The 26,738-nt window shown below is 35.1% G+C and overlaps 1 protein-coding gene across 1 annotated transcript in view; it reads left to right on the forward strand.

The window, feature by feature from the left end:
* LOC117326047 (inactive tyrosine-protein kinase transmembrane receptor ROR1-like) overlaps positions 1-26,738 on the forward strand; it is a 224,569-nt gene that overhangs the window by 100,405 nt on the left and 97,426 nt on the right. The window contains 1 exon segment of the mRNA XM_033882638.1: positions 3,613-3,703. Coding sequence (XP_033738529.1) covers positions 3,613-3,703 — 91 coding nt within the window.

A 26,738-nucleotide genomic window follows, 5' to 3' on the forward strand; every position in this document is an offset into this window, starting at 1 on the left:
ACCCTTGTTAGAAGTTAACAAGACATCACATTGGAAAATAATTCAACAGAAAAAAAAAATAAAAAACCTTTTTTTATGTTCTTTTAAACCATTACTGTCACCGCTGGCTAATTGGACGTAATTATCACAATATTTTGAAACATATTAAGAATGACTTCCATCATTTTCAATCTAATTCTTGCATAATTTTATGTTCATTTTGAATTACAATATCTAATCCCTGTCCCCCGTCATAAATTTCAGTCCAATTAGGAAGGCTTTGGGATTATAAATATCAAGGGATATTTGTGAGATGGGTAGCAGTGCAGCCATTGGAGGTCGGTGGTTGTGTACAACATCGGATGTGTACTTTAGACGACTTGTCACATACTGGGAATCCATTTTAATGTATTTTCAGGCTATAAAGAAGTGAAATAGGGCCCACATCCTTCCCCCTCCCCATTCACTGAAAGCTGTTAAATTTTAAAGCTGGAAATTGAATCCATGCCTTCTGCAATACTATTTTTTTTTGTTCCGAAAAATGCATGATTTATAGAAATTTGTTAAAGTTTTTTCCCTGTGGAATCTTGTATAAAATTTGAACCTGCTGTATGGGAAGGTGTTTATAAGTCCAAGGTGTTTAAAACATCTTAAAAGTTACAGAATCAAACTTTCAGTGATTTAAGGCTGCATGCTACCTTTAAAATTTATTGTACATTTTTTTCAGAAAAGTTTAATGATAAGAGATGTACTTATAAACAATTTTACATACAGTGAAATGCATTGATGATATATTTAGATGGTGCACGGAATATCTACATTAATGACACTAAAGCAAATTTGAAATATTCAGGGGAGGTAACTGAAAATAACTGTTAACCTGGGTTTAAAACAAAGGGGAAAATTGCTATACTGGATACAGGTCTTTTGATGTGGACTTTACAATTCAATTGTTTTTAGTATTTTGTGACTAAAGAGCAGTAAAATTCACTTACTGTTATTGTACATATTTTTTGTGAGCTCAAATTGTCAAATATTGACAGATTTAATTAACTACAATATAGCATATTATTGAAATGTGTTAGATTGGTATGTAATGTGAGTTTCTCACTCATAAACGTATGTCTGCAAGAAGAACATCTAAAAAAATGTTAATAAAATCGGGAATTAGAAAAGCGTTGCAGGATATATTTTACTGCCTTGCACTCTAATCGGCGCTAGAGTTATAGGTTGATACTTAGGTAATGAAGTTTCTGAAAGGTCAAGAATATCCGGTGGCCAACTCAACTACTAATAACATTATGTTTTACAACAAAAGGCAAAGAGTTTTGGTTTCTACTCTTATTGTTTCAAAGGGATTTATTGGTATTAACAGCGTTATTATTAGGACCCCGATCAATATATCCACTGTTTCACCAATCTCTGTCACAAACCTACCCAGACTAATCCGTCACCTCTCGATAATAATGCCGTAATTCACTACCTCACAACAAGGGGCAACGCATTCTGTTAGTCATAGCCAGGTCATGTGACGTCAAATGTAAGACACTTGAAGGTCAAAGGGCAGTCATGTGATCATCGATCAGGACTTTACATTTCCACGGGGACATTGTTTAGGTCATTAAGTAGGGCCCCGATGGTATTTATGTATATATATATAGAGAGAGAAAGTGTTAAAGGATTATTAAACCAAAGTTGTCTCCCTTTGATAGAGCTCTTCTTATTTTTGATTGGAGTTTGATCAGTTATAAATGAGTTCGAGTTTGATGTTTATCAGACTCTTGTAAACAATGCCGTGTCAGTGTCAGTGGAAGATGAAATGTACACAGAATTATCTTGGAAACATTTGGTATCGAATAAAACCATGAATTTTAAATGAAGGCAGACACTGTGTCCAAAACCATGTTGGATATTTCAGAACAAATGTGTTTGAGGTTACCTAGGAAACAAATGAGAATCTGCAATATTTCTCATATTCTGGGATTTAATCATAAAACTATTAAACATAGCAAAACGATCTGTCATTAGAGGAAGCAAAATTTCTGCTGACATTTCTCATACTGAACTGTAAATAACCAGGAATCTGGTCAAGCCCTGGTCATGCTTGAGGTCAGTTCTGTAAAGGTTATAGGTCGAGTGATGTGATTGGTCGATATGTCACACTGGGGCAGATCAGGTCTGGGATAATGTCGTTTCGGTTTACAGAATCCACGACTCGCACTCTGTGCCGACAAAACACAACAGGAGCTAACAAACAATCGATATCGGTGACTCATGCCTTCAACGGGCCTAATTTTTATAACTTTCTATGCACTTCAAAATGATAGAATGATGAACTGGGCCATTCTTCAGAATATAATTAGTTTACTTTAATCATTAGTGGGTATAAACTTGGTGTAACATATAGCCGTCCATTTGAGCCCAGGCTATCATGGTGGCTATGGTGTCCAGGGTTGGGTTTCTGAGCATTAATCATAGAATTGGTGAGAAAAGTTAAAGAACTCATAATTTACTTCTCAGTTTGGCCAACAGGGGGATAATTTTATGTTCATAAATCTTTATTCCTGCTATTAAAGGCTTTGGCATAATTTGGTTTTTATTTTGAAATGATCATACAGTTCATGATAGAACGCAGAGGCCACCATCTTGCCCATACTTAAAGGAGAAGCAGTTTTTATCTTCTTTTGCCCTTGAGCAGGTCGGATTTTCAGCATAAAAAAATCGTAGAAGTCATCTCTTTTTACCAGATCAATTATTTCTTGTTAACATTTTGAAATAATTACACACAGCAATGATGAATTGCCGAAAATATATAAAAAAGTTCACAGCCAAAGTGTTGGTTGGGGACAGGATTTAGTTTGATAGTCCATTGTTGTCCGGCTCAATCACCATCATGCTGAACAGAACATTTACATACCTCAGAAATGACAACTTTGATGGCCATCCAAACGCTTTTGTCTCACACATCAGGGAAAGTTGCATAAAAATGACCAAAAAATTTTGACTGCTAATAGCCATCTGTCCAGTTGTCTGAATTCATCAGTGGAAATAAAGCTACATTTGACTAGGACTATCACCATGGAGACATTGACTAGGCCCTCCCTGAATATTTAACACTGACATGTGACATTGTAATGAAGGGAAATGGCTTGACATTATCATTATAGCCTTCTTAGTTAGTTAAATTGTCATCCAAAAGTTCAGGATTTCCTGTTGTCACGATGCCAGACAATTTTAATTTTCTCCAACTTTTTTTTTGTCTTTGTACTTAACCAGAGTTGAAACATTAGTTTTGAATAAAGCATTCTTTGAGGTTTTACGTCATTAGTTTTTGTAAAAGATTTTAGATGATATATAATATATTGGAGGTTTTTGGCGAAACTAAAGTACATGTGTAAATAGATTTATAAAAAATTACACCTTATCTAAACTGACATCTAACTCAGTATCAATCAAACAACTCATAATTACTCTACACAAACTTAACAACTAACAATTAATTCACACAAATTTCATTTTTGTTCTTATCATTATTTCTTTATTTTCATCCTGCTTTAATTTATGAGTTTTTTCCGATCAGCTCAACCAAATTTGCTTGTATCGATCATTAATAAGGTTTTATTTTCTGTTTAGTGACCGGTCAGTTGGACCCAGATGACATACCCGACCCCAACACCTCCGACTTTGATTACAGGTCCGGTCAATATCACGACCACCTATCGTCGTAAGTACTCAATCTCTTTTTATTTTTGCATGAAATATCACAACAATTTATCTCTTTGTTCATATATTGTTTTCAATTTTCAGCATTTTTTTTTTTTTTTTCAATTCAACTTCTGCCTCTATTTTGTGGAAAGTTTTACATCCTCGAACATACCTCCTTAACCACTTGACCTACAAGTGCCATCTTGTGAAGGCCATTGGGTATAATCATCTATTTTGAGGAAGGGACTACGGTCCACCGTAGCCATTGTCTGCCTGTTTTCATTCTCCTTATTGATTTCACAGATATATATTTTGACATTTTCAATATACAGAATTGTAGCAACTAGCACTTATTTTCCTTTAAAATCTCTGAAGATTTGATGTTGTGTATTTAAGTTCTTTGTTCTAAATTCAGGCTTAGATTGATTTTAGCTGGTCAGGAGATCAACAGTGCTCAAACGTGTTTTAAGTCCCTGTGGACCATGCTCTTGGGTACATGATGGATTTTAAATGTCAAATTACGGTGAATCTAAAAAATAAAACGAAAGATTTTTAAGGAACCCACAGTTAAATGAATGCTTGAATTCAAGTCAAAATTAATGTGATACAAAAAATATTCTATGTGTGAAAAAATAAAGCTTGAAAGTACCTGAACTTCAAAGCAAAAAGGTTATATTATTTTGTTGAAATTATGAAATTGACTCTACAAAAAAAAATGCGAAAAACCAAATCCCGTAATTCAATTAATACTCATTGTTATTTAGCTGGAGTCAAAAAAATGTCTTATCCCAGACAGTATATGAAATGGTTTGTAACTTCTACAGTTGACCTGTAAGATATGGGTTTACTTTTCGAGGAAATAAGGTGAAAACAATATGGGTTGAAAGGTTACCAAATCACATCAGATACCCAGATATCTTAATTGGTGAAAACCGAAAATGTTGACACAAAACTGGATAAACCGAAAACAATGTGGTTGGGAAGGTGACCCAATATCAGATTTCCAGATATTTTAATTGATGAAAACCAAAAACGATGTGGTTGGGAAGGTGACCCAATAATATCATATCCCGGCTGTCTTAGTGAAAGCCGAATGTGTTTACCACTACACCACCTGACAACTGGTGCTTTCCAAGACTCTTGATACACAACTCCAACTTGTATTCATACCCTTCAATATCAATTCTATTCCTTGTTATCATTTTTACCTTATTTACCAGAATAAGTCCATGTCTGGTAATAAACTCATATCTGGTAATAAGCCCATGCCTGGTAATAAGCCTATGTCTGGTGGCAATAAGTCCATGTCTGGTGATAAGTCCATGTTTGGTAATAAGTCCATGTCTGATAATAAGTCCATGTCTGGTAAGAAGTCCATGTCTGGTAATAAGTCCATGTCTGATAATAAGTCCATGTCTGGTAATAAGTCCATGTCTGGTAATAAGTCCATGTCTGGGATTAAGCCCATGCCTGGTAATAAGCCTATATCTGGTAATAAGCCTATGCCTGTTAATAAGCCCATGTCTGGTAATAAGCCCATGTCTGGTATAATAAGCCCATACCAGACAATAAGCCCATGTCTGATAATAAGCCCATGTCTGGTAATAAGCCAATGTCTGGTAATAAGCCTAAGCCTGTTAATAAGCCCATGTTTGGTAATAAGCCCATGTCTGGTAATATTAAGCCCATGCCTGGTAATAAGCCCATGTCTGGTAATATTAAGCCCATGCATGTATATTACAGTTTAGTGATAATTGATACTAATAAGTCCTTTATCCTTGTCCTGTGATCAACCCACATCCGGACTTTCTGATTTCAGTAATACATTACCATAACCTGATTAATCCACCAGTATCCCAAATATTTGTATAAGAAAATACAAGGTAGAAATCCCACACACACCCCTTGGGAGGCTACACTAATCTTTAACCTCAACTAAACCTCAGGTTAGTGGTCAGAAAAATGCAGATGAATCCTTACAGAATTTATTTGATCAAATCCGGTATACATAACTTCTATATCTCCGACTGATTTCAACAGAAATGACCTTAGTTCAAGATCTAAACAAAATTTATGGCAGTGAATTTTGCAGCCCATCAAATTGTTTACAAAGTCAAAAGTGTTTTGCTCCCTACTCGTAAATGTATTGGTTCTTGAGATACTGAACGGTTGTTTATATAAAACAAACGCTCTAGAATGCTCCGTTATGGCTATGTATATAGAGATAAGGTCGGATCTTGTCAGATTCCTCAATGAAATATGAGGGAAATATAGAAGGCATTGCGATTTCTCTTCACAGAGTCATATGTGATACAAGATTTGTAAGTTTCATAGAACATATGGCACCATATATGATTTGTGCTTGTCTTAGATTCAAAACATTCTGGGATAAGATTTATCAAGAAAAATGTAATCTGCCATATTTTAATAATTGAATGTAGAGGGAGGTTGGGAGGGCCACCAATAAGACTCGGCCATATATTTTCTTGTCACATTTGTTCAGGGGTACAGTAGTCGTAGTGGCTGTTGTGAATCTGGAGCCGATTCTAGATATGTAATGCTGAAATTCTGGATTATTGGGAACATGTGTAGCCATGAGTCTTCTAGCATAAAGAAGGATTGAAATTTATTTTGCTTCTTTAGAAAGTGAACCATTCACAGGAGTGACTTCTGTTGTAATATTTTGAAATTCAATGATAAGAATGACCTTTCAATGCTTGACTTTTTGCTGATTTAAAATTAGACAAAAATATTGTTCTGGTAGGGGAAAGATAACATTTCCTCACATTGATATCTCGCTACTGCGAAGAATTCCAATCTTATGCTAAGATCAAACTTAATCTAAGTTTACACTGAGGGACCCAGACTGTTGGAGATAGAGACTGCACGAATCTAAAATTTAAGGTGAAATAAAGTAATAGCGATCTATGTAACATGGCCCCTTAACTTAGCTTAATTGAAGGGAATTCCTTACCTTCAAATTTCCATTAGGAAATCATTACATAATTAAAGAAGGTTCCTTAACTAAGAGGTCTTTTTTTTAAATCCAATAATTCTTTCCTTTGGAAAACTTGAAGTTAAGGAATTTCTTTGACTTAAGGAACGTTGATGTCCCGTCACGTCCTGTCCCGTCCCCATCCTTCCCCGTCCCCTTTTCATCGCCATCCCGTCCCATCCTGTCCCAATGCAATGTAACAAGCTTATCTCAGGAACTGCTGATCCAATCCTCACCAAACTTTGTTTCAGGGTGTGAAGTGACAGCAGGGGCTTTTATATCTTACAAACATTTTCTAGTTAATTGACAACCCATTTGTAATGTAAACAAGAATGCACAAAATAAGTAATAAAAACTCATTCTTGATTTTAAAAAACACAACAACAACAACAGAAAATAATTACTACAGTATGCAAGGGGAGTAACTGTCAAATATCATAAGAGCAATTTGTTATAATATATCGGACCTCCTCGAGGGTCAGAGTCATGGTGTAATTAAATTCTAAAGAGTAGTCCTTTGTAGGAACAGTAAATCATATTTTTTACAAAATGTAAATTAAGAAACATTCACTACTTTCTTAATTCACATTATGTGTTGATACTGTCGGAAGATCAACTTTTGTTTTTGAGACAGATCAACTTTACCAACCAAAACCTATTAACTTGGAGTTTGATTTATCTTTAGTTTGGTATCGCCATATTTCCAGCCTAAATGTTTTTAGAAACTAGATCTTGATTAATTTGTGATTTCAGTAATCATGTTATCAGAATAAGCAGTAAAAAGGATTTTTTTCCCTATGGTTCTGGAAGCCGTTTTGTGTTGATGCAGCAGACATACACTTGTAGGTTGTCGCATTCCGTTATGTGGTGTTGTTGTCGCACACAAACACTGATGTATCATATGAATGCTATAAGGGGTTTTATTTTGGTCTTTAGACATGTGATATCCAATCCAGAAGAATGCTGAAAAATTTCAGGGCTTGTAACAAATTTTAACATCTTTGACTCGGACCCTATTTTATCTGGAACCTGTTTAATATGGAACCTCTCTAGTTTGGTTTTATCTGAGAGGTTATGTATTTGGAAACTTCTTTGAGACTTCTTTTATAAGTAAGCCTGTATAATTTGGAAACTCATTAATTTGGTTTAATCTGACACTTCCTTAATCTGAAACCTCCTTCATATGAAACCTCCTTAATCTGACACGTCCTTAATCTGAAACCTCCTTAATCTGAAACCTCCTTAATCTGACATGTCCTTAATCTGAAACCTCCTTAATGTAGTTTATTTTGATACTTTAATCTGATACCTTGTTAATCTGATACCTTGTTAATCTGATACCTTGTTAATCTGATACCTTGTTAATCTGATACCTTGTTAATATGACACTTTGTTAATATGATACTTTGTTAATATGATACTTTGTTAATATGATACCTTGTTAATATGATACCTTGTTAATATGATACCTTGTTAATCTGATACCTTGTTAATATGATACCTTGTTAATCTGATACCTTGTTAATCTGATACTTTGTTAATCTGACACTTTGTTAATCTGATACCTTGTTAATCTGATACTTTGTTAATATGATACTTTGTTAATATGATACCTTGTTAATCTGATACCTTGTTAATCTGATACCTTGTTAATCTGATACATTGTTAATCTGATACCTTGTTAATCTGATACCTTGTTAATCTGATACATTGTTAATCTGATACCTTGTTAATATGACACTTTGTTAATATGATACTTTGTTAATCTGATACCTTGTTAATCTGACACTTTGTTAATATGACCTTTGCTAATATGACCTTTGTTAATCTGATACCTTGTTAATCTGACCTTTGTTAATATGACACCTTGTTAATCTGACACTTTGTTTATATGACCTTTGTTAATATGACCTTTGTTAATATGATACCTTGTTAATCTGACCTTTGTTAATATGACACCTTGTTAATATGACACTTTGTTAATATGACCTTTGCTAATATGACCTTTGTTAATCTGATACCTTGTTAATCTGTCGACCCTTGTTAATATGATACCTGGTTAATCTGACACCTTGTTAATCTGACCTTTGTTAATCTTAAACCTTATATTATTCTGACACTATTTCAATCTGACATTTTGTTGATCTAGGACCTTGTTGATATGAAACCTTGTTGATCCTATGATTAGATAATCTGAAACCTTACTAATATGAATTGCCATTTCTATTGTAATAATCCCACTGTCTACAAGCTATCCGGAAACATATACAGTTTCATTACCTCAGTATTGGCCGCACCAGGTGTGGTTTTGAAGGAAGCAAAATAATTGCACTAATAAGTTTCATCTTTACATAATATTGCTACGAAAGGAAGGTTTTGTTATTTTCCATTAGGTAATGTTCCGTGCAACATCGTTCATGATATTGATTATAGATTTAATAATCGAGAGACAAGACGGTATGGTTTGTGTCGAGTTGATTGATGAGCGAGGATAGGAAAGGAACAGTGCTAAAAATTCTCAATATATCTCTCTAGTTATAAACGCTGTCATCAGAAATATATCATTTTCTAATTATTGTAGAAAATAAGAGAAAGAATTCATCATAATTATCATAGAATAGAAGACATGAACATGCAAGGAAACATTTTATTGTCGATTTTTTTCAAATTTTCAATATTACAAAATCCGTCATTGAAATTGGTATGTTGGAATGGACATAGCCTGAAGTATATGTAATTAAAAAGTGTTCTGGTAACTAATATCACAGGAATGAGGATGGAAGCTGTTGTGTAAATGATCGAAGCTTGTTTTTGTGGACATAAATTGTGATGTTGATCGATCAAATAAATATGGCTATACTACAAAACACTTTGTAGATGAAGACAGTTTCGCTACTATGAATATTTGATGAAATTTAATCATACCCTTGCTAGTAGGTAATTTTGCATCAATCAAACAAATTCCTGATGTTTTTTTTACACTTTTTTTGCTAAATTTCCAACAAAAGACCTGATGCTGTCAACTTGAAGAAGTGATGGAGTGCACTTTTACACAACAAACCACAATGCATCATGAGCATAATTCAGGAATAAAACAAAGAAAAACGATGGAGATGATTGAATGGATAAATTTAAAAAGTACAGTTTCTTTTAATACAGTAATTCAATATGTGGTCATCAATCTTCTAGTCATATGTAATGGGTCCTGTTTCAGATCATTTTTTTTTTTTTTAAATATTACTTTGTTCAAGTAGTGCACTTCTGCAAGGCGACCTAGAATCAAGGTTAAGTGGGTGAGACAATGGTCCTTCAAATCTCGACTAGCTATCCCCTTCAGTTGCAGTAAAATCACTTCATTGTTTCTGTTTATTTCTCACCCAGCCACTGCAGCATACCAGATTAATATCTCTAATCCACAATAAAAATTTCGTTAAAATTTGTCTGACTTCAGGAAATATGACAGACCAATATCCATAAAACTTATTAAAAAGAGTTTCATTGTAGGAAGTTATTTGAAAAACTTATTTTTGTATGCAAGATTTATGGAGAAGCTGTTTTATAATTTGATTTTATGTAAGTTTTGTGGGGATACAGGTTAGTTAATGAATAAGCAAGATTTATGTTTGAAATGTTTTCAGTACAAATATATGTACAGTGTATGACTTATTTTGAAGGAAAACGTTCAATTTTTTCAGATTTGATTGATGGTTAATTGTTAAAGTTACTGAGATCTTTTTGATCTTTCACCTTGGCGATTTAAAGGAAGCAAATTTTCACAAAATTATTTCAAATACATGTACATGTACCAGTAAAAAAATGGATGCAAAATGGTAAATTGGCTTACTATAGTACAGATCTTGAGAAATAAAAAAAAAATAGAATTACTATGTAAGGGAAATGATCAATTTTCTGTGGACATTTTTGATCAATAGCTAAACTACATTTTGATTAAATATAAAAAAAAACTAGATTTACAATAAGTAATCTTATCATTCTAATTTGTCTTTTCTATTTTAACAAACAAAATACGTGAGAAAGAGACAACTTGACTGCTTTGCTGCAGTGCGACTTTAATATGTACAGAAAAGCATTTCAGGATGAGTAGAACAATTTGACACCTTAAAACGAAACAATCCACACATACGGTCTTGGTATTGTCAATTTCATTTACAACCATTTACTACCTAATCATCGACGACCACGTTTTAATTTGCAGCCTTTTAGAAGCGTTTCTGATCTTAAACAGCGAGAAGTAATAATGGCTTTTAATCAGAAGGCAGGGATGTTTTTTTTGAAACTTTAGGTGAAATTGAATGCCGTCTAAAAGAAGAGACTACAATAAGTGTTTTCCGTTAGAGAAAGTTACGAGGGTTTTCAACGCTCATTAACTGAAATTGTATCCAGATGAATGAAAGAAATGATATTTCAAATCAGTAAACCTTTGGCATTAATGTAAACTTGTATTGTGTCCTATGTTTCCGATATAGAAGAGAAAATCATATTTTTCATCATGAGTTCATGATACGCACCATGAATTGCTGAAACTGTATCTTAGATCTGAAGAATACAATCAAGATTTTGATGGTATGATGATCGCGTATTTTTTTTAACAATTCTGCGGCAAATATCCGAGATTCTTCTTTACTCTGAATATACAGCTTCCAACAATGGCCTTATTTAGACATAATAAAAAAGGCTGATGTGCTGCCACTGAAGTATGTACAGTTGCCACGGTGATCTCTATCAGCCTACGAAGTCTCACATGGCATGGAGTAACAACCTACTCGAATGCCTACCATTGTCTGTCATAATCCATGATATTAGAGGGAGGAAGGATGGGAGGGGGGGATGGGGGTATCATTTGTCTCATTGGAAACCAGAAGTAAAGAATTGCTGATGTATTGAAAGAGATTGGTTCTTCACCCTGCTGGTTGTTTGTTTAAAAATTGCTGATTGGATTTTTATGCATGTAGAAGTAGTCTCCCTTGGCGAAACTTTTGTAATTAACTGACCTATGCCGATTACCAGCATGCAGTCCCCCATCATAGTGATCAGTTATCCCCCTTGGGAGTATCCGAGGATGGATATTAGTCGGAAAGGAAAGAATTTACTGCCTGAAGGTTATTTCGGCCAATCTAATTATAGAAATATATTTTTATTTATTATAGAGATACAAAAACATCAGATGTTTACGTGCGATATTGTACTTGTCTTTATGATGTACAGATGAAAAAAATGTTATTTGAATGAAGATTTATGAGTAAGAATGGCTGAATAAGCGGGATCATTCTGCCTCTTTTTGGCGTAGACTCATCAGAACCAGTAACTTCATTATCATTATTGCGGCAGCTGACCAACACTCAAAACAAGCCGGGTCTGGTGACATCAGTTCTCCCTGGGGTTGCGGCACACACAGCGCATCTTCATCACACTCATGTAATTGGTCTTGTGACCCTGTGACCCTCATTGACCCCTATCAAGCTGTGTGGTACTAGGGATCTGTACCAGTTTCTGGCTTCCCTTGTAACCCCTATGTGTAAGTGGTAGTTTGAGGAAAGGTTTTGGATAATCCTTCAAACCCATCCTCGTAAGGCTTTGTTAATAATGACGTCTTCTTTGTCACTGATAGATCGGCCGCACGAAACAACGGAATACACGGAAACAATACGAATACAAAAAAACAATTAGAAACTCCACATTGAGATTATCTCTGCACTACCGCACTGTTGACGAAAGACGGTCTCCAGGATTCCGTCAATATCCCTAACCAATCAATTATTGAGGCGTTTTAAAAAATCATAATACAAAAAATACATTCAAAAAGACTTTTCAGGCAGAACTGTGAAATAGTCCCTGAATCTTTTTTTTCTTTATTCTGCAGCATTGTTCAGTTTAATGATGTAGAATTTCTTGTTATGTGACAAAATCTGAGTGGTATTTGACAGTTAGCGAGATTTAAATTTCACTGCATTTTTTTGCCATTTTGATTGATGTTTAATTTCAGGAATATTCTATGATACCTTCTTTTTAATTTCATTTTATTTTAAAAAATTTTATTCAAATATTGAAAGTTTCATTTGAAAAAGAATAATGTTTTTAATGGCACACACAGCCGGGCTTTAGGTAATCTATCTATAAATATTGATTCACACATGGGGAGTTTGTTCTGGATTATTTTTTTATGGCGATAATTTGTAATTACAGAAGTAATCTTAGCAAGGCTTTGTAATTCAAAACTATGGAAATTTGTACAGAAAACCCTTACATAATGCATGGGATGCTGACGTTTTTCTTCATCCAGTTATGAGATAGTACCAGAGATTATCCTCTGCGACAATGAGCGACTCCTCCGAGGGTTGGTTTACACCAAATTCCCCATTCCCTAGTGTTGACAGCACATGTTATTTTCCTATAACACTGCCTAAAAAATGGGGCAGTTAATCCGCTAATCTTGCGCAAACGATGAAAATGTCGAGATGATTTGCTGGTCAAAGTTGAGACATCTGTAGAACTGACTATAAACGTCAATGATTTTTATCACGAAATTGTCAGCATCCTTGGCTGATGGTGTGTGTTCTTATGGATAGACTACAGACATCTGTTTTTACATTTAAGTCATTCTGATGACAGGGAGAATATGTCCGGCCAAAAAATCCTGATTTTTATCACATTCATGACATCAGTATTTTGTGATAAAACTTGTCGTTATTCGGTTGACAGACAAAGACACAAAAATGACTTCCGCATCATCTACTCTTTCATCCTCTTGATGAAATTATCTGATATCAATGAGAAATTGATTGACATTTGTGACAGACTGCTTAAGCAAGAAATTGATGAAATTAAGATAAATTATTTCAGCAGTTGTATATACAAGAGAAGAAAATTTCTCCAATATTTATATATTTTGTTTTTCTTTTGACAATTTGATTTTTTTAAAAAAAGACCCAAAAAAGTTATATAAAAAACTTGACGCTTAAATTATAGCCAGATTAGTTGCTAAAAAACTTTTCAGAGAAATATTTGAACATGAAATTTTCATGGTTTAACAAAACAACAGATTTATATATAGAGATTTATATAAAATGTTTGAATTTTTTACCATTAAATTGACAAAGCCTTGGACCATTGAACAGAAAATTTGGAATTGTTAATTGTGGGTTCAAAATACAGGCTGAGAAGTTGGAACTGTTGAATCGTGGGTTGAAAATACAGACTGAGAAATAGGAACTGGTGAATCCTGGGTTTAAAATACAGGCTGAGAATTAAGTTAGAACTGTTGAATCGTGGGTTGAGAATACAGATGTAGAAATTGGAACTGTTGAATTGTGGGTTGAGAACTGTTAATTCCCTGGACTAAAATACCTGGTGAACACCCACAACTTAAGTAAGACGTATGTAGTAAATCTTGTCACAGATGTCTACGTCACTGATTCTCTGCGTAATACATTTCTTTCTTATCAAATGCGTTAAGTCAGCTTTTACAAGCTTTGAATGATGCTACCGGTACTTTTTCCACAATTTATTTTTAACCTTGTCGTCTGCTTGTCAGTAGATGTAGAGTTATCTCAGAATCCATTTTTTTCTACCTTTCCTTTTTGATAAAAAAAAAGTCAGTTTATATCGTAACATTTTCTAAAAAGGAATTTTCTGTTTGAAATTAAAATGTCGGACAAGTATCAGGAAAAACATTAGTGCTGGGTGCAAGTTTAACTTAACATGTCAAACTTACAGCAGAAAGTAAATGGGAAACTAAATTAGAATTGAAATGTCCGACATATACTTGGAGATGCACTAGAAACGCTAATTTCTGATGTGTCGTTTGATATATTTTTCAGCTTTCAACGAAATCTTCTTCCTTCTGATCATCATTTGTCTGTTCTACAGATAGCATTACAAAAAAATATTTTCTCAAACTTCTTCAGTCAAATTCTGAATTCACAAGTGATATTTCAGTGGTTTATTTTACAAACATTGTAATTATATATATATATACCGCCATTTTGATGTGTAAGGTCAGGTCATGTTGATGTTTGAGAAGTTCAAGGTCGGTGCATTTTTTGAACATCTTTGGTTTCTTGTTTACATAGCGTTCCAAGCCTTTGGTCAGAGGGATATTTGGACAGTAAAGCTCTTAAGCTCATCAGGTTCTCAACTGGGAAGTATACACAATATGTTAATGATAATATTATTTTCCAGGAGATTCAACTTTTCAACCCTTGAGTTTCTGCTGTTCCTCTTCTTGTATATCCAAGTCGTCCGTTTACTTATCTTTTTAGTATGTATATTCCAACATGACTGAGCAGGGAAATTGAGAAGCGTACTAGTGTTAAAACAGATATAAACAAATTTACGATGATAAAAAATTGATGTACAAAAACAACAAATCTCAACGTGACCGTAATGCATTTAGCATTTAGGTTCTAGGTTGGTCAAATGCATGCATATATAGAAAACAAACCAAGGTGTATAGTATATTTGTGGTCCGGCATATGGTCCATCCTTGGGTCAGTCTTACGATGAACTGTCTGAACTCTGGCCACTTTTCACCAACTGAGATATCAAACTACAGAATCTCTAATCTCCGAACCAGCCTAATTTGTCCCAGAAGACACATTTAAGATACCATGCTTCCATTTCTCTGTTTTTTTCCAATGATTCTGCCCAAAATATAATAACATTTTTAAAAACATTAACATGCATGCACAGCAGAATTCGAACCTATATGTTCGACTCCTAATTCTTTAAAAGTGTTCAGCCAACCGGAGTATCTGGTCATTCATAGATGAAGCCATTTCAGTTACGCTACATACATATTCCATATAACATACAGGGAACTATAGGATGTTTTATCTGATTGATATTCGATATGAGACATTTGGGAATGTCAGATAGATCTGATGTTGCGGAATGTTCCTCTGAGAATATGTATCGGTGTTCATATCATCAGTATATAAATGACACACTGAAGCATATATGTACACTCTATATAATTATATTGAGTGAATATATTCATACATTTATCCATGGTTTAAGATACATGTATACAGTCAAATCTGCTCAAAACCAAGAATGTTAGTACCTCTCATTCAGCAAAATTCTGTCTTTTAAGTGGCCAGCAATTCTCTCATTCCCATAGAGCAATTAGACTATTTATCACAACAACTCTTAAGGGCTCACTAATGTTAAGAGATTAATGCTTTCAAGAGATCACCTTTGATAAGAGACCACCTCTGTAATGAGACCACCTTGTCAAGACCAACACTGTTAAGAGACCAGTACCTCTGTTATGATACCTATACCTCTATTGTGAAACAACCTCTGTTATGAGACCAGTACCTCTGTTATGATATCTGCACCTCTTTAACGAGACTATACCTCTATTGTGAAACTACCTCTGTTATGAGACCAGTACCTCTGTTATGAGACCACCTCTGTCAAGTGACCATCTTCTCTCAGGGATCACTTTTGAGCCTTCCAGATTTGGTTGTTTCCAGTACAGAATTGTTTTTGTCAAGAGCAAATCTGTTAAGATACAATTACCTCTATAATAAGACCACCTCTGTAAGGAGACTACCTCTATTGTGAAACAACCTCTGTTATGAGACCACCTCTTTCAATTAAGTGACCACCTTTTCTTAGGGTCACTTTTGAGGCTTCCAGTCTGGGTTGTTTCAAATACAGAATTGTCTGTATTTCTCTATAGGCAATAAATCGCCATCATTATTTCAAAATTTTTGAGAAGGGGATTTTTCTTTTCTTAAACATTTAATTCAATCACATATTAGCAAGAGATTGTCTGGGATCAAAACTAAAAGGAGAATTTTCAATCTTCATTACATGGTGTAACGTAGAATATTTCGTAACTTAGGGGTCATGAAAAATCTTAAACGACCTCTGGTTTTTCCAGGGTTACATGATGACCAACGAAGTCTTATACGAAATAAACAGAAATAATCCTTTGTGTCTTTGGGAAAAATATTTTTTCTGAATTCCTGTAATCCGATCTTTATTGTTTCGGCTGATGTAGTGAGGGATGTGTTAAGTGGTGCCAGGAGAGAAGGTCAGCTAGACTGGACACCATATGGCTTTAAAGAAAACAACGCCATTTGGTGTCGGCATTTCTGATTAAAGCCAAAACATAACTCAGAGGTTTGTCATTATCAGATTTTTAAATCTCTTATTTATTCTTTAATATTGATATCAGAAGACAAAGTTAATTTTTTTTGTTTGAAACTAGACATCGGCCTTCCATAATCTTGATCTGTTTCTCCTTTAGCTATAAATTTGTAGAGGGACATATTTGCTACATTAATATGTTTAAATATCTATATTTGGTTGTTGAAAATATTTTCAAGTCATTAACTTGCTACCCACTTAATTGTCTTTGACAGTTAATGCTCAAAGGATGATTCCAGATTTGTAATTTTCCCTCTAATGAGGAATCCAAATTTTCATTGTCGCCTTAAGGATAATCAAAGCCAAATAATGACGTTTTGCATTTAGGACAATCTAATTAAAATTGTCTTTCTTATGGAAAATCAAATTTAATACAAAATCAAATTTTACTTTTTTTCTGACTGAAATTCAGCGACGAGTACTCTGAATTCATATGCAGGAGTTTAATTGTCCCGAACAGCTCGTTAGCGTCAGAGGTTGGTAATGATTACCAAATCAGCAACAACATTTCCAAACAAAAAATCAAAAGAATTGCAGCCTTTGTTGCCTGACCTTAAAGTTTCATTCTTCTCCTTTATTGAAGACAGAGTATTTTAGAGGATCAAAGTTTCGTATATTAAAAGGTCGCCCACTTGGCTTTCATTTCCTGCAAGTAATTAAAAGACATAAATATGTTTCTCATTTCAAATGTTTGTTTTGTTGAATGCTATGTGTGATGGTTAGAAGCAGGTAGGTTAGTGATCTCTTATAGTCGACTACAGGTAAACAAATCCCCATCTGCCCTGGTCCTGCCCAAAACTCCTTCGCCAAGCTAAACATGTCAATTAAGCTTTAAAACAAACCTGGCGAATCGCACACAGATGCATCCTCCATACAGAAGCCAGACAAGGCAGCTCAATTAAACGTTTTAAACAGATTCTTTCAATTTCATTGCGTTTCAATTTCCACATTTCAAGTGAATTTGTAGCTAAAAATTGGCTGATCATTGATATAGAATTAGTGTCAAAATAAAGGAGTTTTAGTTCCTGTATCTGTTTAAGAAAGAAGTCTTCAGGATGTAGAGTTCACATCACCTGTAATTTTACACTCAGAATCCGTAATATTTGGTTACAAAATTATTTTGAAAATTGAAAGAAAATCAATTATTTATAACTTGAATGTAAAGAAATGAGATATATTTGTGGAATGTGATTTCCCAGAACTGTCTATTTGAAAGTTATCTGGTCCAAATATTCAAATTTTGAAAATATTAGGCAAGCGCATGTGCTTTCAGTTGTGATCAAGCTCTTTTGCTGTGGTTGAATTTGCCCATGTGTACTTACCAATATTGCAAACATGAGGATTTACTCTATTTAGACAGAGAGATCTCAATGATTGAACAATTAGGGTAGAAACAGATGGACAAAATTGTTGGTTATTTATCCTGTGTAAATGGTGACATTATAATTTGTCAATTTCGGCATTAAGTGATAATTGCTTAATTATGAAACAATGATTGTTAGATGGTACCTATTTTTTATTCATATACTTGCATTCATTATAGGACATACATAAGTAAAAATGGTTGTACATTTACATTAACCATGCCTGGTAATAAGCCCATCCATGTCTGATTTGTAATTCAGTCAAAATGGCAAAAAACATTATTTCGTTATCTTAAAGTAAACCAAATATGCTTTCCCTACTTTGAGTAAAACGATAAAGAGCAGAATTATTTCATTAGTCTTAGACATGCATGGTCAAAAATTTATTATATAAACAATATTGTCACATTTCGAAATAAAAAACAGGCACAGAAAACAGAAGAGATTTGTGAATATCATGATTCTTGTGATCATGAACGGCTATCTGAAGACAAATCTTGATGGTTTGTATAAATGGCAATCAAAGCGCCCTTTATCCACGGAGTATATCATGTATAAAATTTGGCACACTATCACACGAATGCTATAAGAATTTTTTTATTTATTTTTTTGTCTATTGTGTGATCTCGGCATGTGGCACCTTCAGTAACATGCGAAACAAACACACTCCAGCACCAGATTAGAAGAAAATTTATTATGTTTTATACCTTTCGTATCTAGATGACCTTGAAAAAACACATCATTACCGAGGCGGAACTGACAATGCTCGGGGCCCCGGTGATGGACATGGGTGCCAAAGGAGGGGTGTGATGCAGTATGTCACTGTAAAGGGATTCCAACTTATCAGTAGACCGATAGCTCTGGCCTGCACCGTCAATCATTCATAAATCTGTTTGATGGGTAGACGGGTCAAAAGAAACTCAGACTACATGTCAAACGTAATGAGATGTTGAAAAAATGGTATGCTTCATTAATATTGCTGTCTGTACTTACGGGAGCAATTTGTGCCCTTTTAAGCCAACATTTGGTGCATCAAGATTTCTGTGGTGTTGGTGTCAGTCACTTGTCTTGATTAGGGAGTGTGTGTGGGGGAGGGGGAAGGGGGTGTAGGTTAAGGGTGTCCCGGGTATGTGGGGCCTTTTCTAATGAACCTTTTACTTAATGAGGTTGTAGGCATATTCCCATGTATAACTAGGTGTTTAAGACAGAGGTCATCCGGTGCAGTTCCATCTGGTGCCGACCTCTGCGGTGAAATTATCTCTTCTCCCTGCTGGTGATCAATGATCTATTGAAGTCAAAGAGCAACAATTTACATTAGGAGATTTAAAACCCATATATATTACCACTTATATTGGTGAAGGATGTATTTAAGTCTGGATTTACAAATGCATATATTTCCAGGTAATTTTGTTTTGGCCAAAGTCATATTTTAAATGTCCAATGCATTCTTGTTATCTAAATCTACTGTAAGAATGAAATGGTATTAAAAAGTAAAACAAGATACTCTTAACAGAACTTGGTTTACAATAAATTGTTAGCATAATTAAGCATGAACTTTTTTTTTTTTTATTATTTAATTCTAATTTTGTTTTCATATTGTATTAACTCTGAAAATCCATTGTTGCAAAGAGAAAAAAAACAATCTAAAAATCAATTTTAGATTAATCTTGATTTTTTGGAAATTAAAAAAATAAATCTTGGCAATCATAAGGTAATGAACTATACTTTAATTATCATATAGATATAAGGGGATACTCCTCAAACTCAGAAACATGTGTTCACACTCTTTTTAGAGTTAGTAGAAACAGGGTTCGCACACTCTGTTTTAAATTTGGCGTACAAAAAACGTGTGTTCACACTGCGTATACCTCCAGCCATCTTTAACTGCCATTCGTAGACAGTTTGACATCTGCACCCAACCCTTGCCAAGAGTTGGAGAGGAGAGTTCCACTTCCTGTGTGCCCTCATCAGACTTGATATTAAAACCCTGATACCCACACATAGCTCACTGTACTTTTAATGTAAGTTGATCCGTTCATGCAAAGCTATATTGGGAACATGTGATGCATGGGAGACACGATACATTGATACATTTGCTTTGAAATATTTCAATGTGGGATGATGTGCAATTCAAAAAAGCGTAAATGAAAAATCAATATACAATTCATGAAATGAAATATATACTAGGTACGAGGTACAGACATGCTTGTTGAAATCGCAGAAAGATCTTTGAGGTTAAATAAGTTATTGGCAGACTTCCTATCTAGAAGTATGAGGTATGACGGAACAAGGCATATTTGATACTCGAAAAATCTTGTCGTTTCCTGAGTTTACTGGTTAGTTAGCATTGTACAAGGTGTTCCACTGGATGACCTGAAAAATATACAAGTGAAGATGAGTTCCATTGACTTCAAACTCATCAAATTTGAGATAAAAACGATCCTAATTAAATTAAATCAGAAAACATATATGTATACCAACTCAATGTTTGGAAAACATTTTCTTGATAAAATATTGTCCAAATGAAAGGAAAATATCAAAAGATTTTTGAAAAAAAAAAACCAAATTAATTTTTAGTATTTTTTTTTATTAATTTAAACTGAAGACAGTATGCAGTTTGAAAAATAGGCCCATTTAAACTTAATTCTTGAATTTACTTCATGCCCTAAAGAGGACAGTCCTAATTGTGTCATGGTGACCATTGAGGACAGTCCTAATTGTGTCATGGCGACCATTGAGGACAGTCCTATGTGTCATGGTAACCAATGAGGACAGTCCTATGTGTCATGGTGACCAATGGGGACAGTCCTATGTGTCTTAGTGACCAATGAAGACAGTCCTAATTGTGTCATGGCAACCAATGAGGACAGTCCTATGTGTCATGGTGACCAATGAGGACAGTCCTATGTGCCATAGTGACCAATGAGGACAGTCCTATGTGTCATGGTGACCAATGAGGACAGTCCTATGTGTTCTGGCGACCAATGAGGACAGTCCTATGTGTTCTTGCGACCAATGAGGACAGTCCTATGTGTCATGGTAACCAATGAGGACAGTCCTATGTGTCATGGTGATCGACCAATAGGACAGTCCTATATGTCATGGTGACCAATCATAGTGGATTATTAGAGCGAATATTAAAGCTGAAAAAGTTGAAGTATCACAGTTGAATTATGAATCCAGAGGGATCTATTTTGTTACAATATTCCTACCATTTATAAAAATAACAACCTTGGGATGGAATGACTGCTGTTTTAAATCTTTAGTTTGACATTCTTGTTTTGCGTGGGAGGGGCTGGAGATTTCAAACTGCGATTTTTTTCCCAGTCATTTCGAAATTTTCCTTATATGACAACCCCGGGAGTTGAAATCTGTTGTCCCACCTACAGAGCAGATGATCTACTGCCTGGAAGTGTAGCCATTACAGGATGGGTAATAGAGAGGAAACACAAGCAAAATTATAAGCAAGTGTGCTGTAAATCTTAGGTTGCTTAGCAACCACTATTGATAATATACACTGTCATAGTAACTATTGTGTTTTCTTCATTATGGTATCATTAATGTGGAACAATATATAGGTATTTGGATATTGGAATTCTGCCTGCGGAACCATTACCTTTCAGAGTTCCGACAGTGGAAATACATTATGGTAAAAGGCGCTTGGAAGGTAGATGGCACTATGAGGATACATTAATGAACTTCAGAAATTATTACCAAATGAAAACCTTATATAGAATGTTTTATTGAACACCAAATTATCACTTCTTTTGTTCTCAACTTTACGAATTTCAGTTTTTAAATGTCAATGTCTTGGTAAGACACCTAAATTGAAGTCATTAGAGGCTTGACTATATACCAGCCATACTATAAGCCTTTCACATACAATGGCATTAATCTTTTTCATGCCATAGAGTGGACACCATATTTTGATCGCATAAAAATGACATGGTCGTACGTATTCAAGCAACAGTTTTTAGCTCACCTGCCCGAAGGGCAAGTGAGCTTATGCCGTGGCGCGGCGTCCGTCGTCCGTCCGTCCGGCCGTCCGGCCGGCGTCAACTTTCCATTCAAGCAACTTCTTCTCAATAACCAAAGGGCCTAGAGACCTAATATTGGGCCTGTAGCATGCTGGGGTGAAGGGCTACCAAGTTTGTTCAAATGAATGACCTTGACCTTCATTCAAGGTCACAGGAGTCAAAAAGGCTAAAATCTTCAAACGACTTCTTCTCAACAACCAACAGTCCCAGGGAGTTGATATTGGGTCTGTAGCATGCTGGGGTAAAGGGCTACCAAGTTTGTTCAAATGAATGACCTTGACTTTCATTCAAGGTCACAGGAGTCAAAAAGGCTAAAAATAAATTAGACGACTTCTTCTAAATAGCCAAAAGACCCAGGGACTTGATATTGGGTCTGTAGCATGCTGGGGTGAAGGGCTACCAAGTTTGTTCAAATGAATGACCTTGACCTTCATTCAAGGTCACAGGAGTCAAAAAGGCTAAAATCTTTAAACGACTTCTTCTCAATAACCAAGAGTCCCAGGGACTTGATATTGGGTCTGTAGCATGCTGGGGTGAAGGACTACCAAGTTTGTTCAAATGAATGACCTTGACTTTCATTCAAGGTCACAGGAGTCAAAAAGGCTAAAATCTTTAAACGACTTCTTCTCAATAACCAAGAGTCCCAGGGAGTTGATATTGGGTCTGTAGCATGCTGGGGTGAAGGGCTACCAAGTTTGTTCAAATGAATGACCTTGACCGTCATTCAAGGTCACAGGAGTCAAAAGGCTAAAATCTTTAAACGACTTCTTCTCAATAACCAAGAGTCCCAGAGGCCTAATATTTGGCCTGTAGCATGCTGGGGTGAAGGGCTCCCAAATTTGTTCAAATGAATGACCTTGACTTTCATTCAAGGTCACAGGAGTCAAAAAGGCTAAAATCTTTAAACGACTTCTTCTCAATAACCAAGAGTCTCAGGGAGTTGATATTGGGTCTGTAGCATGCTGCGGTAAAGGGCTACCAATTTTGTTCAAATGAATGACCTTGACCTTCATTCAAGGTCACAGGGGTCAAAAAGGCTAAAATCTTTAAACAACTTCTTCTCAATAACCAAGAGTCCCAGGGAGTTGATATTGGGTCTGTAGCATGCTGGGGTGAAGGGCTACCAAGTTTGTTCAAATGAATGACCTTGACTTTCATTCAAGGTCACAGGAGTCAAAAAGGCTAAAATCTTTAAACGACTTCTTCTCAATAACCAAGAGTCCCAGAGACCTAATATTTGGCCTGTAGCATGCTGGGGTGAAGGGCTACCAAGTTTGTTCAAATGAATGACCTTGACCTTCATTCAAGGTCACAGGGGTCAAAAAGGCTAAAATCTTCAAACGACTTCTTCTCAATAACCAACAGTCCCAGGGAGTTGATATTGGGTCAGTAGCATGCTGGGATGAAGGGCTACCTAGTTTGTTCAAATGAATGACCTTGACCTTCATTCAAGGTCACAGGGGCCAAAAAGGCTAAAATCTTTAAACGACTTCTTCTCGATAACCAACAGTCCCAGAGACCTAATATTTGGCCTGTAGCATGCTGGGGTAAAGAGCTACCAAGTTTGTTCAAATGAATGATCTTGACTTTCATTCAAGGTCACAGAAGTCAAAAAGGCTAAAATCTTTAAACAACTTCTTCTCAATAACCAAGAGTCCCAGAGACCTAATATTTGGCCTGTAGCATGCTGGGGTGAAGGGTTACCAAGTTTGTTCAAATGAATGACCTTGACCTTCATTCAAGGTCACAGGGGTCAAAAAGGCTAAAATCTTCAAACGACTTCTTCTCAATAACCAACAGTCCCAGGGAGTTGATATTGGGTCAGTAGCATGCTGGGATGAAGGGCTACCTAGTTTGTTCAAATGAATGGCCTTGACCTTCATTCAAGGTCACAGGGGCCAAAAAGGCTAAAATCTTTAAACGACTTCTTCTCGATAACCAACAGTCCCAGAGACCTAATATTTGGCCTGTAGCATGCTGGGGTAAAGAGCTACCAAGTTTGTTCAAATGAATGACCTTGACTTTCATTCAAGGTCACAGGAGTCAAAAAGGCTAAAATCTTTAAACGACTTCTTCTCAATAACCAAGAGTCCCAGAGACCTAATATTTGGCCTGTAGCATGCTGGGGTGAAGGGCTACCAAGTTTGTTCAAATGAATGACCTTGACTTTCATTCAAGGTCACAGGAGTCAAAAAGGCTAAAATCTTTAAACAACTTCTTCTCAATAACCAAGAGTCCCAGGGAGTTGATATTGGGTCTGTAGCATGCTGGGGTGAAGGGCTACCAAGTTTGTTCAAATGAATGACCTTGACCTTCATTCAAGGTCACGTCGATCAAGTATGCTTAAATCTTTAAATGACTTTTAGTGAAAAGCCAAAGTGCAGAGAGACATTATATTGGTCCTGTAGCATGCTTTCAAATAACTGCAGGATCCATATATGAAAAGATCACTGCATTGCAGGTGAGCGATTTGGGCCCATTGGGCCCTTGTAATGTACTTGCGTGACAATTGTGCTGTAGGTGGAGCACCTGAGTTTAAACGTATGCCAATTAATGAAGCCATATCTTCAACCATCTTAAAACCATAGAATTGGAATCCAAATCCTTTTCTAGCCATAGATTGGTCGCCTGATATCTTGACCACGTAAAAATTACAGTCATAGTAAATATGACAATTATTCTTTGGGTGGGGCACCTGTGTTAACACATATGCCTATTAAGCTATCTCCAACTGTCACAAAACCTTAGAATTGGCAGTATTCATATATAAAGAAGTGTAAAATTCGGAATATTCAGAGAATCCAGTTGTTATAAACACTGGGTTAAATTGAGGTGGATAGTGAGTTATGTGAACCTTGTCACAACTTGTGCTATTATGTTGTCTGTGTAATCACATCCGTATGTTTCATGCTTACGAAAAATGGGGTGAGTAATTTGCTGTGAAATCTGTAAGAGTAGCACATTTATTTGGGAGGAGCCATAGAGGAAGAAACAGGGACGCCCTCCGTCAAACTGTCATTCTTAAAGTCCAGACCATTCACAGCTCAGCTGAGGAATTTCTCCAATATGAATATATGCATAAAAAATTTGTTTATTTTTTCAGGATTTTTTTTCTGAGTTGGTTAAAAGTAGGTTGATATATATTTTCAAATTTCAAATAAATTGTAGATAAAAGTACCACCTTGCTTAAAATGACTGTTGTCTCATTAATAAAATATTTTAATTAGTTAGAGAGAATTGATACATTTTGCAGAAGTATAGTTGTTCAGAATTGGCCAATTTAAAACATTTATTTTAATCTAAAAAACAAAAATGCATACATAAAAGTAACAAACAAATATCAAATGAAATATATAAAATCATTATGTGATTTAAATAAAGAAAAAAAAATTAGGTCAAACTGAGGTCCGAGTCACTCCTGAGCCTACAGTTGACCTATGATGAGTATCATCCAGGAATTACAAATACACAGCATCAAATGAAAGATGAATATCTGAACAAGAGATAACTGTATTGGTTTTTTTTTGTAGAATTATCAATGATGAAGTTAGATATTCCAGGAAATTATATATATTTATATACATTTTACTATAAAAACATGTTTAAAGTGATCATTATCCATTGGTTCTAATTTAAACAGAACTTCAGAAATTCAACATTTCATATCCTGTTGTTTGTATTAGTTTGGTATGAAATGAAGATACTGATTTGGATTTTAATTATTTTGAAATATATATAATATACTACCAACCCGCTGAACAATATAATTTTCTTAGCAGTATATTTGTGTGAGATATATTTGAAGTAAAGAAACCATATATGTACAGTTTTGTGTTTTCTGTAACTCTCCGAGATAAGGATCAAGGAAGCATATGGCTCTTTATTATGTCAATGACAGTCATTTTAAGATATGGTCCTGTTATATTGTATCGAATGAGAAAAATCTGTTGATAAGTTTCCCAGACAAGATGAAAACATCAATCTATATTTGTGTCAATGGTAGCCTTTTCAGAGTAAAAAGGCAGCGGACTTGTTGGTAGCTTTTTGAGGAATAACATTCCTCATTTGGAAGGGCACACACTGTACCAGGCAGGGACTGTTTTTTACTGTGACTCATATGGTATTTTAAAGTCATTCTAATGAGCCGGCATGATTCAATACTGCCATTAGGGAAGTTTTTCTCTAATGCTTAAGGCCAGATTTAGAACCTTAATGGTCAACTCCCTATTACACAAATGGACACAATGACAAAGACATCATGTGAACATCATATTTATATTTCAAATCAGCAAAATGTTTTTATAATTTACCAAAATAATAGTGATAATTGTCCCAAGACCTCATCAGGTGCCCTTAATCCATTCATTCTAATCATTTCATTTTATAAAAAAAAAAAAAAATCTAATCTGCAGTGTAACTCCACAAGTTCTTGAATAAGAAAAATACACTTCACTGAAAATGTTTTGTTAAGGGAGCATG

The sequence above is a fragment of the Pecten maximus genome, chromosome 4 (genome assembly GCF_902652985.1).
Source record: "Pecten maximus chromosome 4, xPecMax1.1, whole genome shotgun sequence".
Classification (NCBI taxonomy): domain Eukaryota; kingdom Metazoa; phylum Mollusca; class Bivalvia; order Pectinida; family Pectinidae; genus Pecten; species Pecten maximus.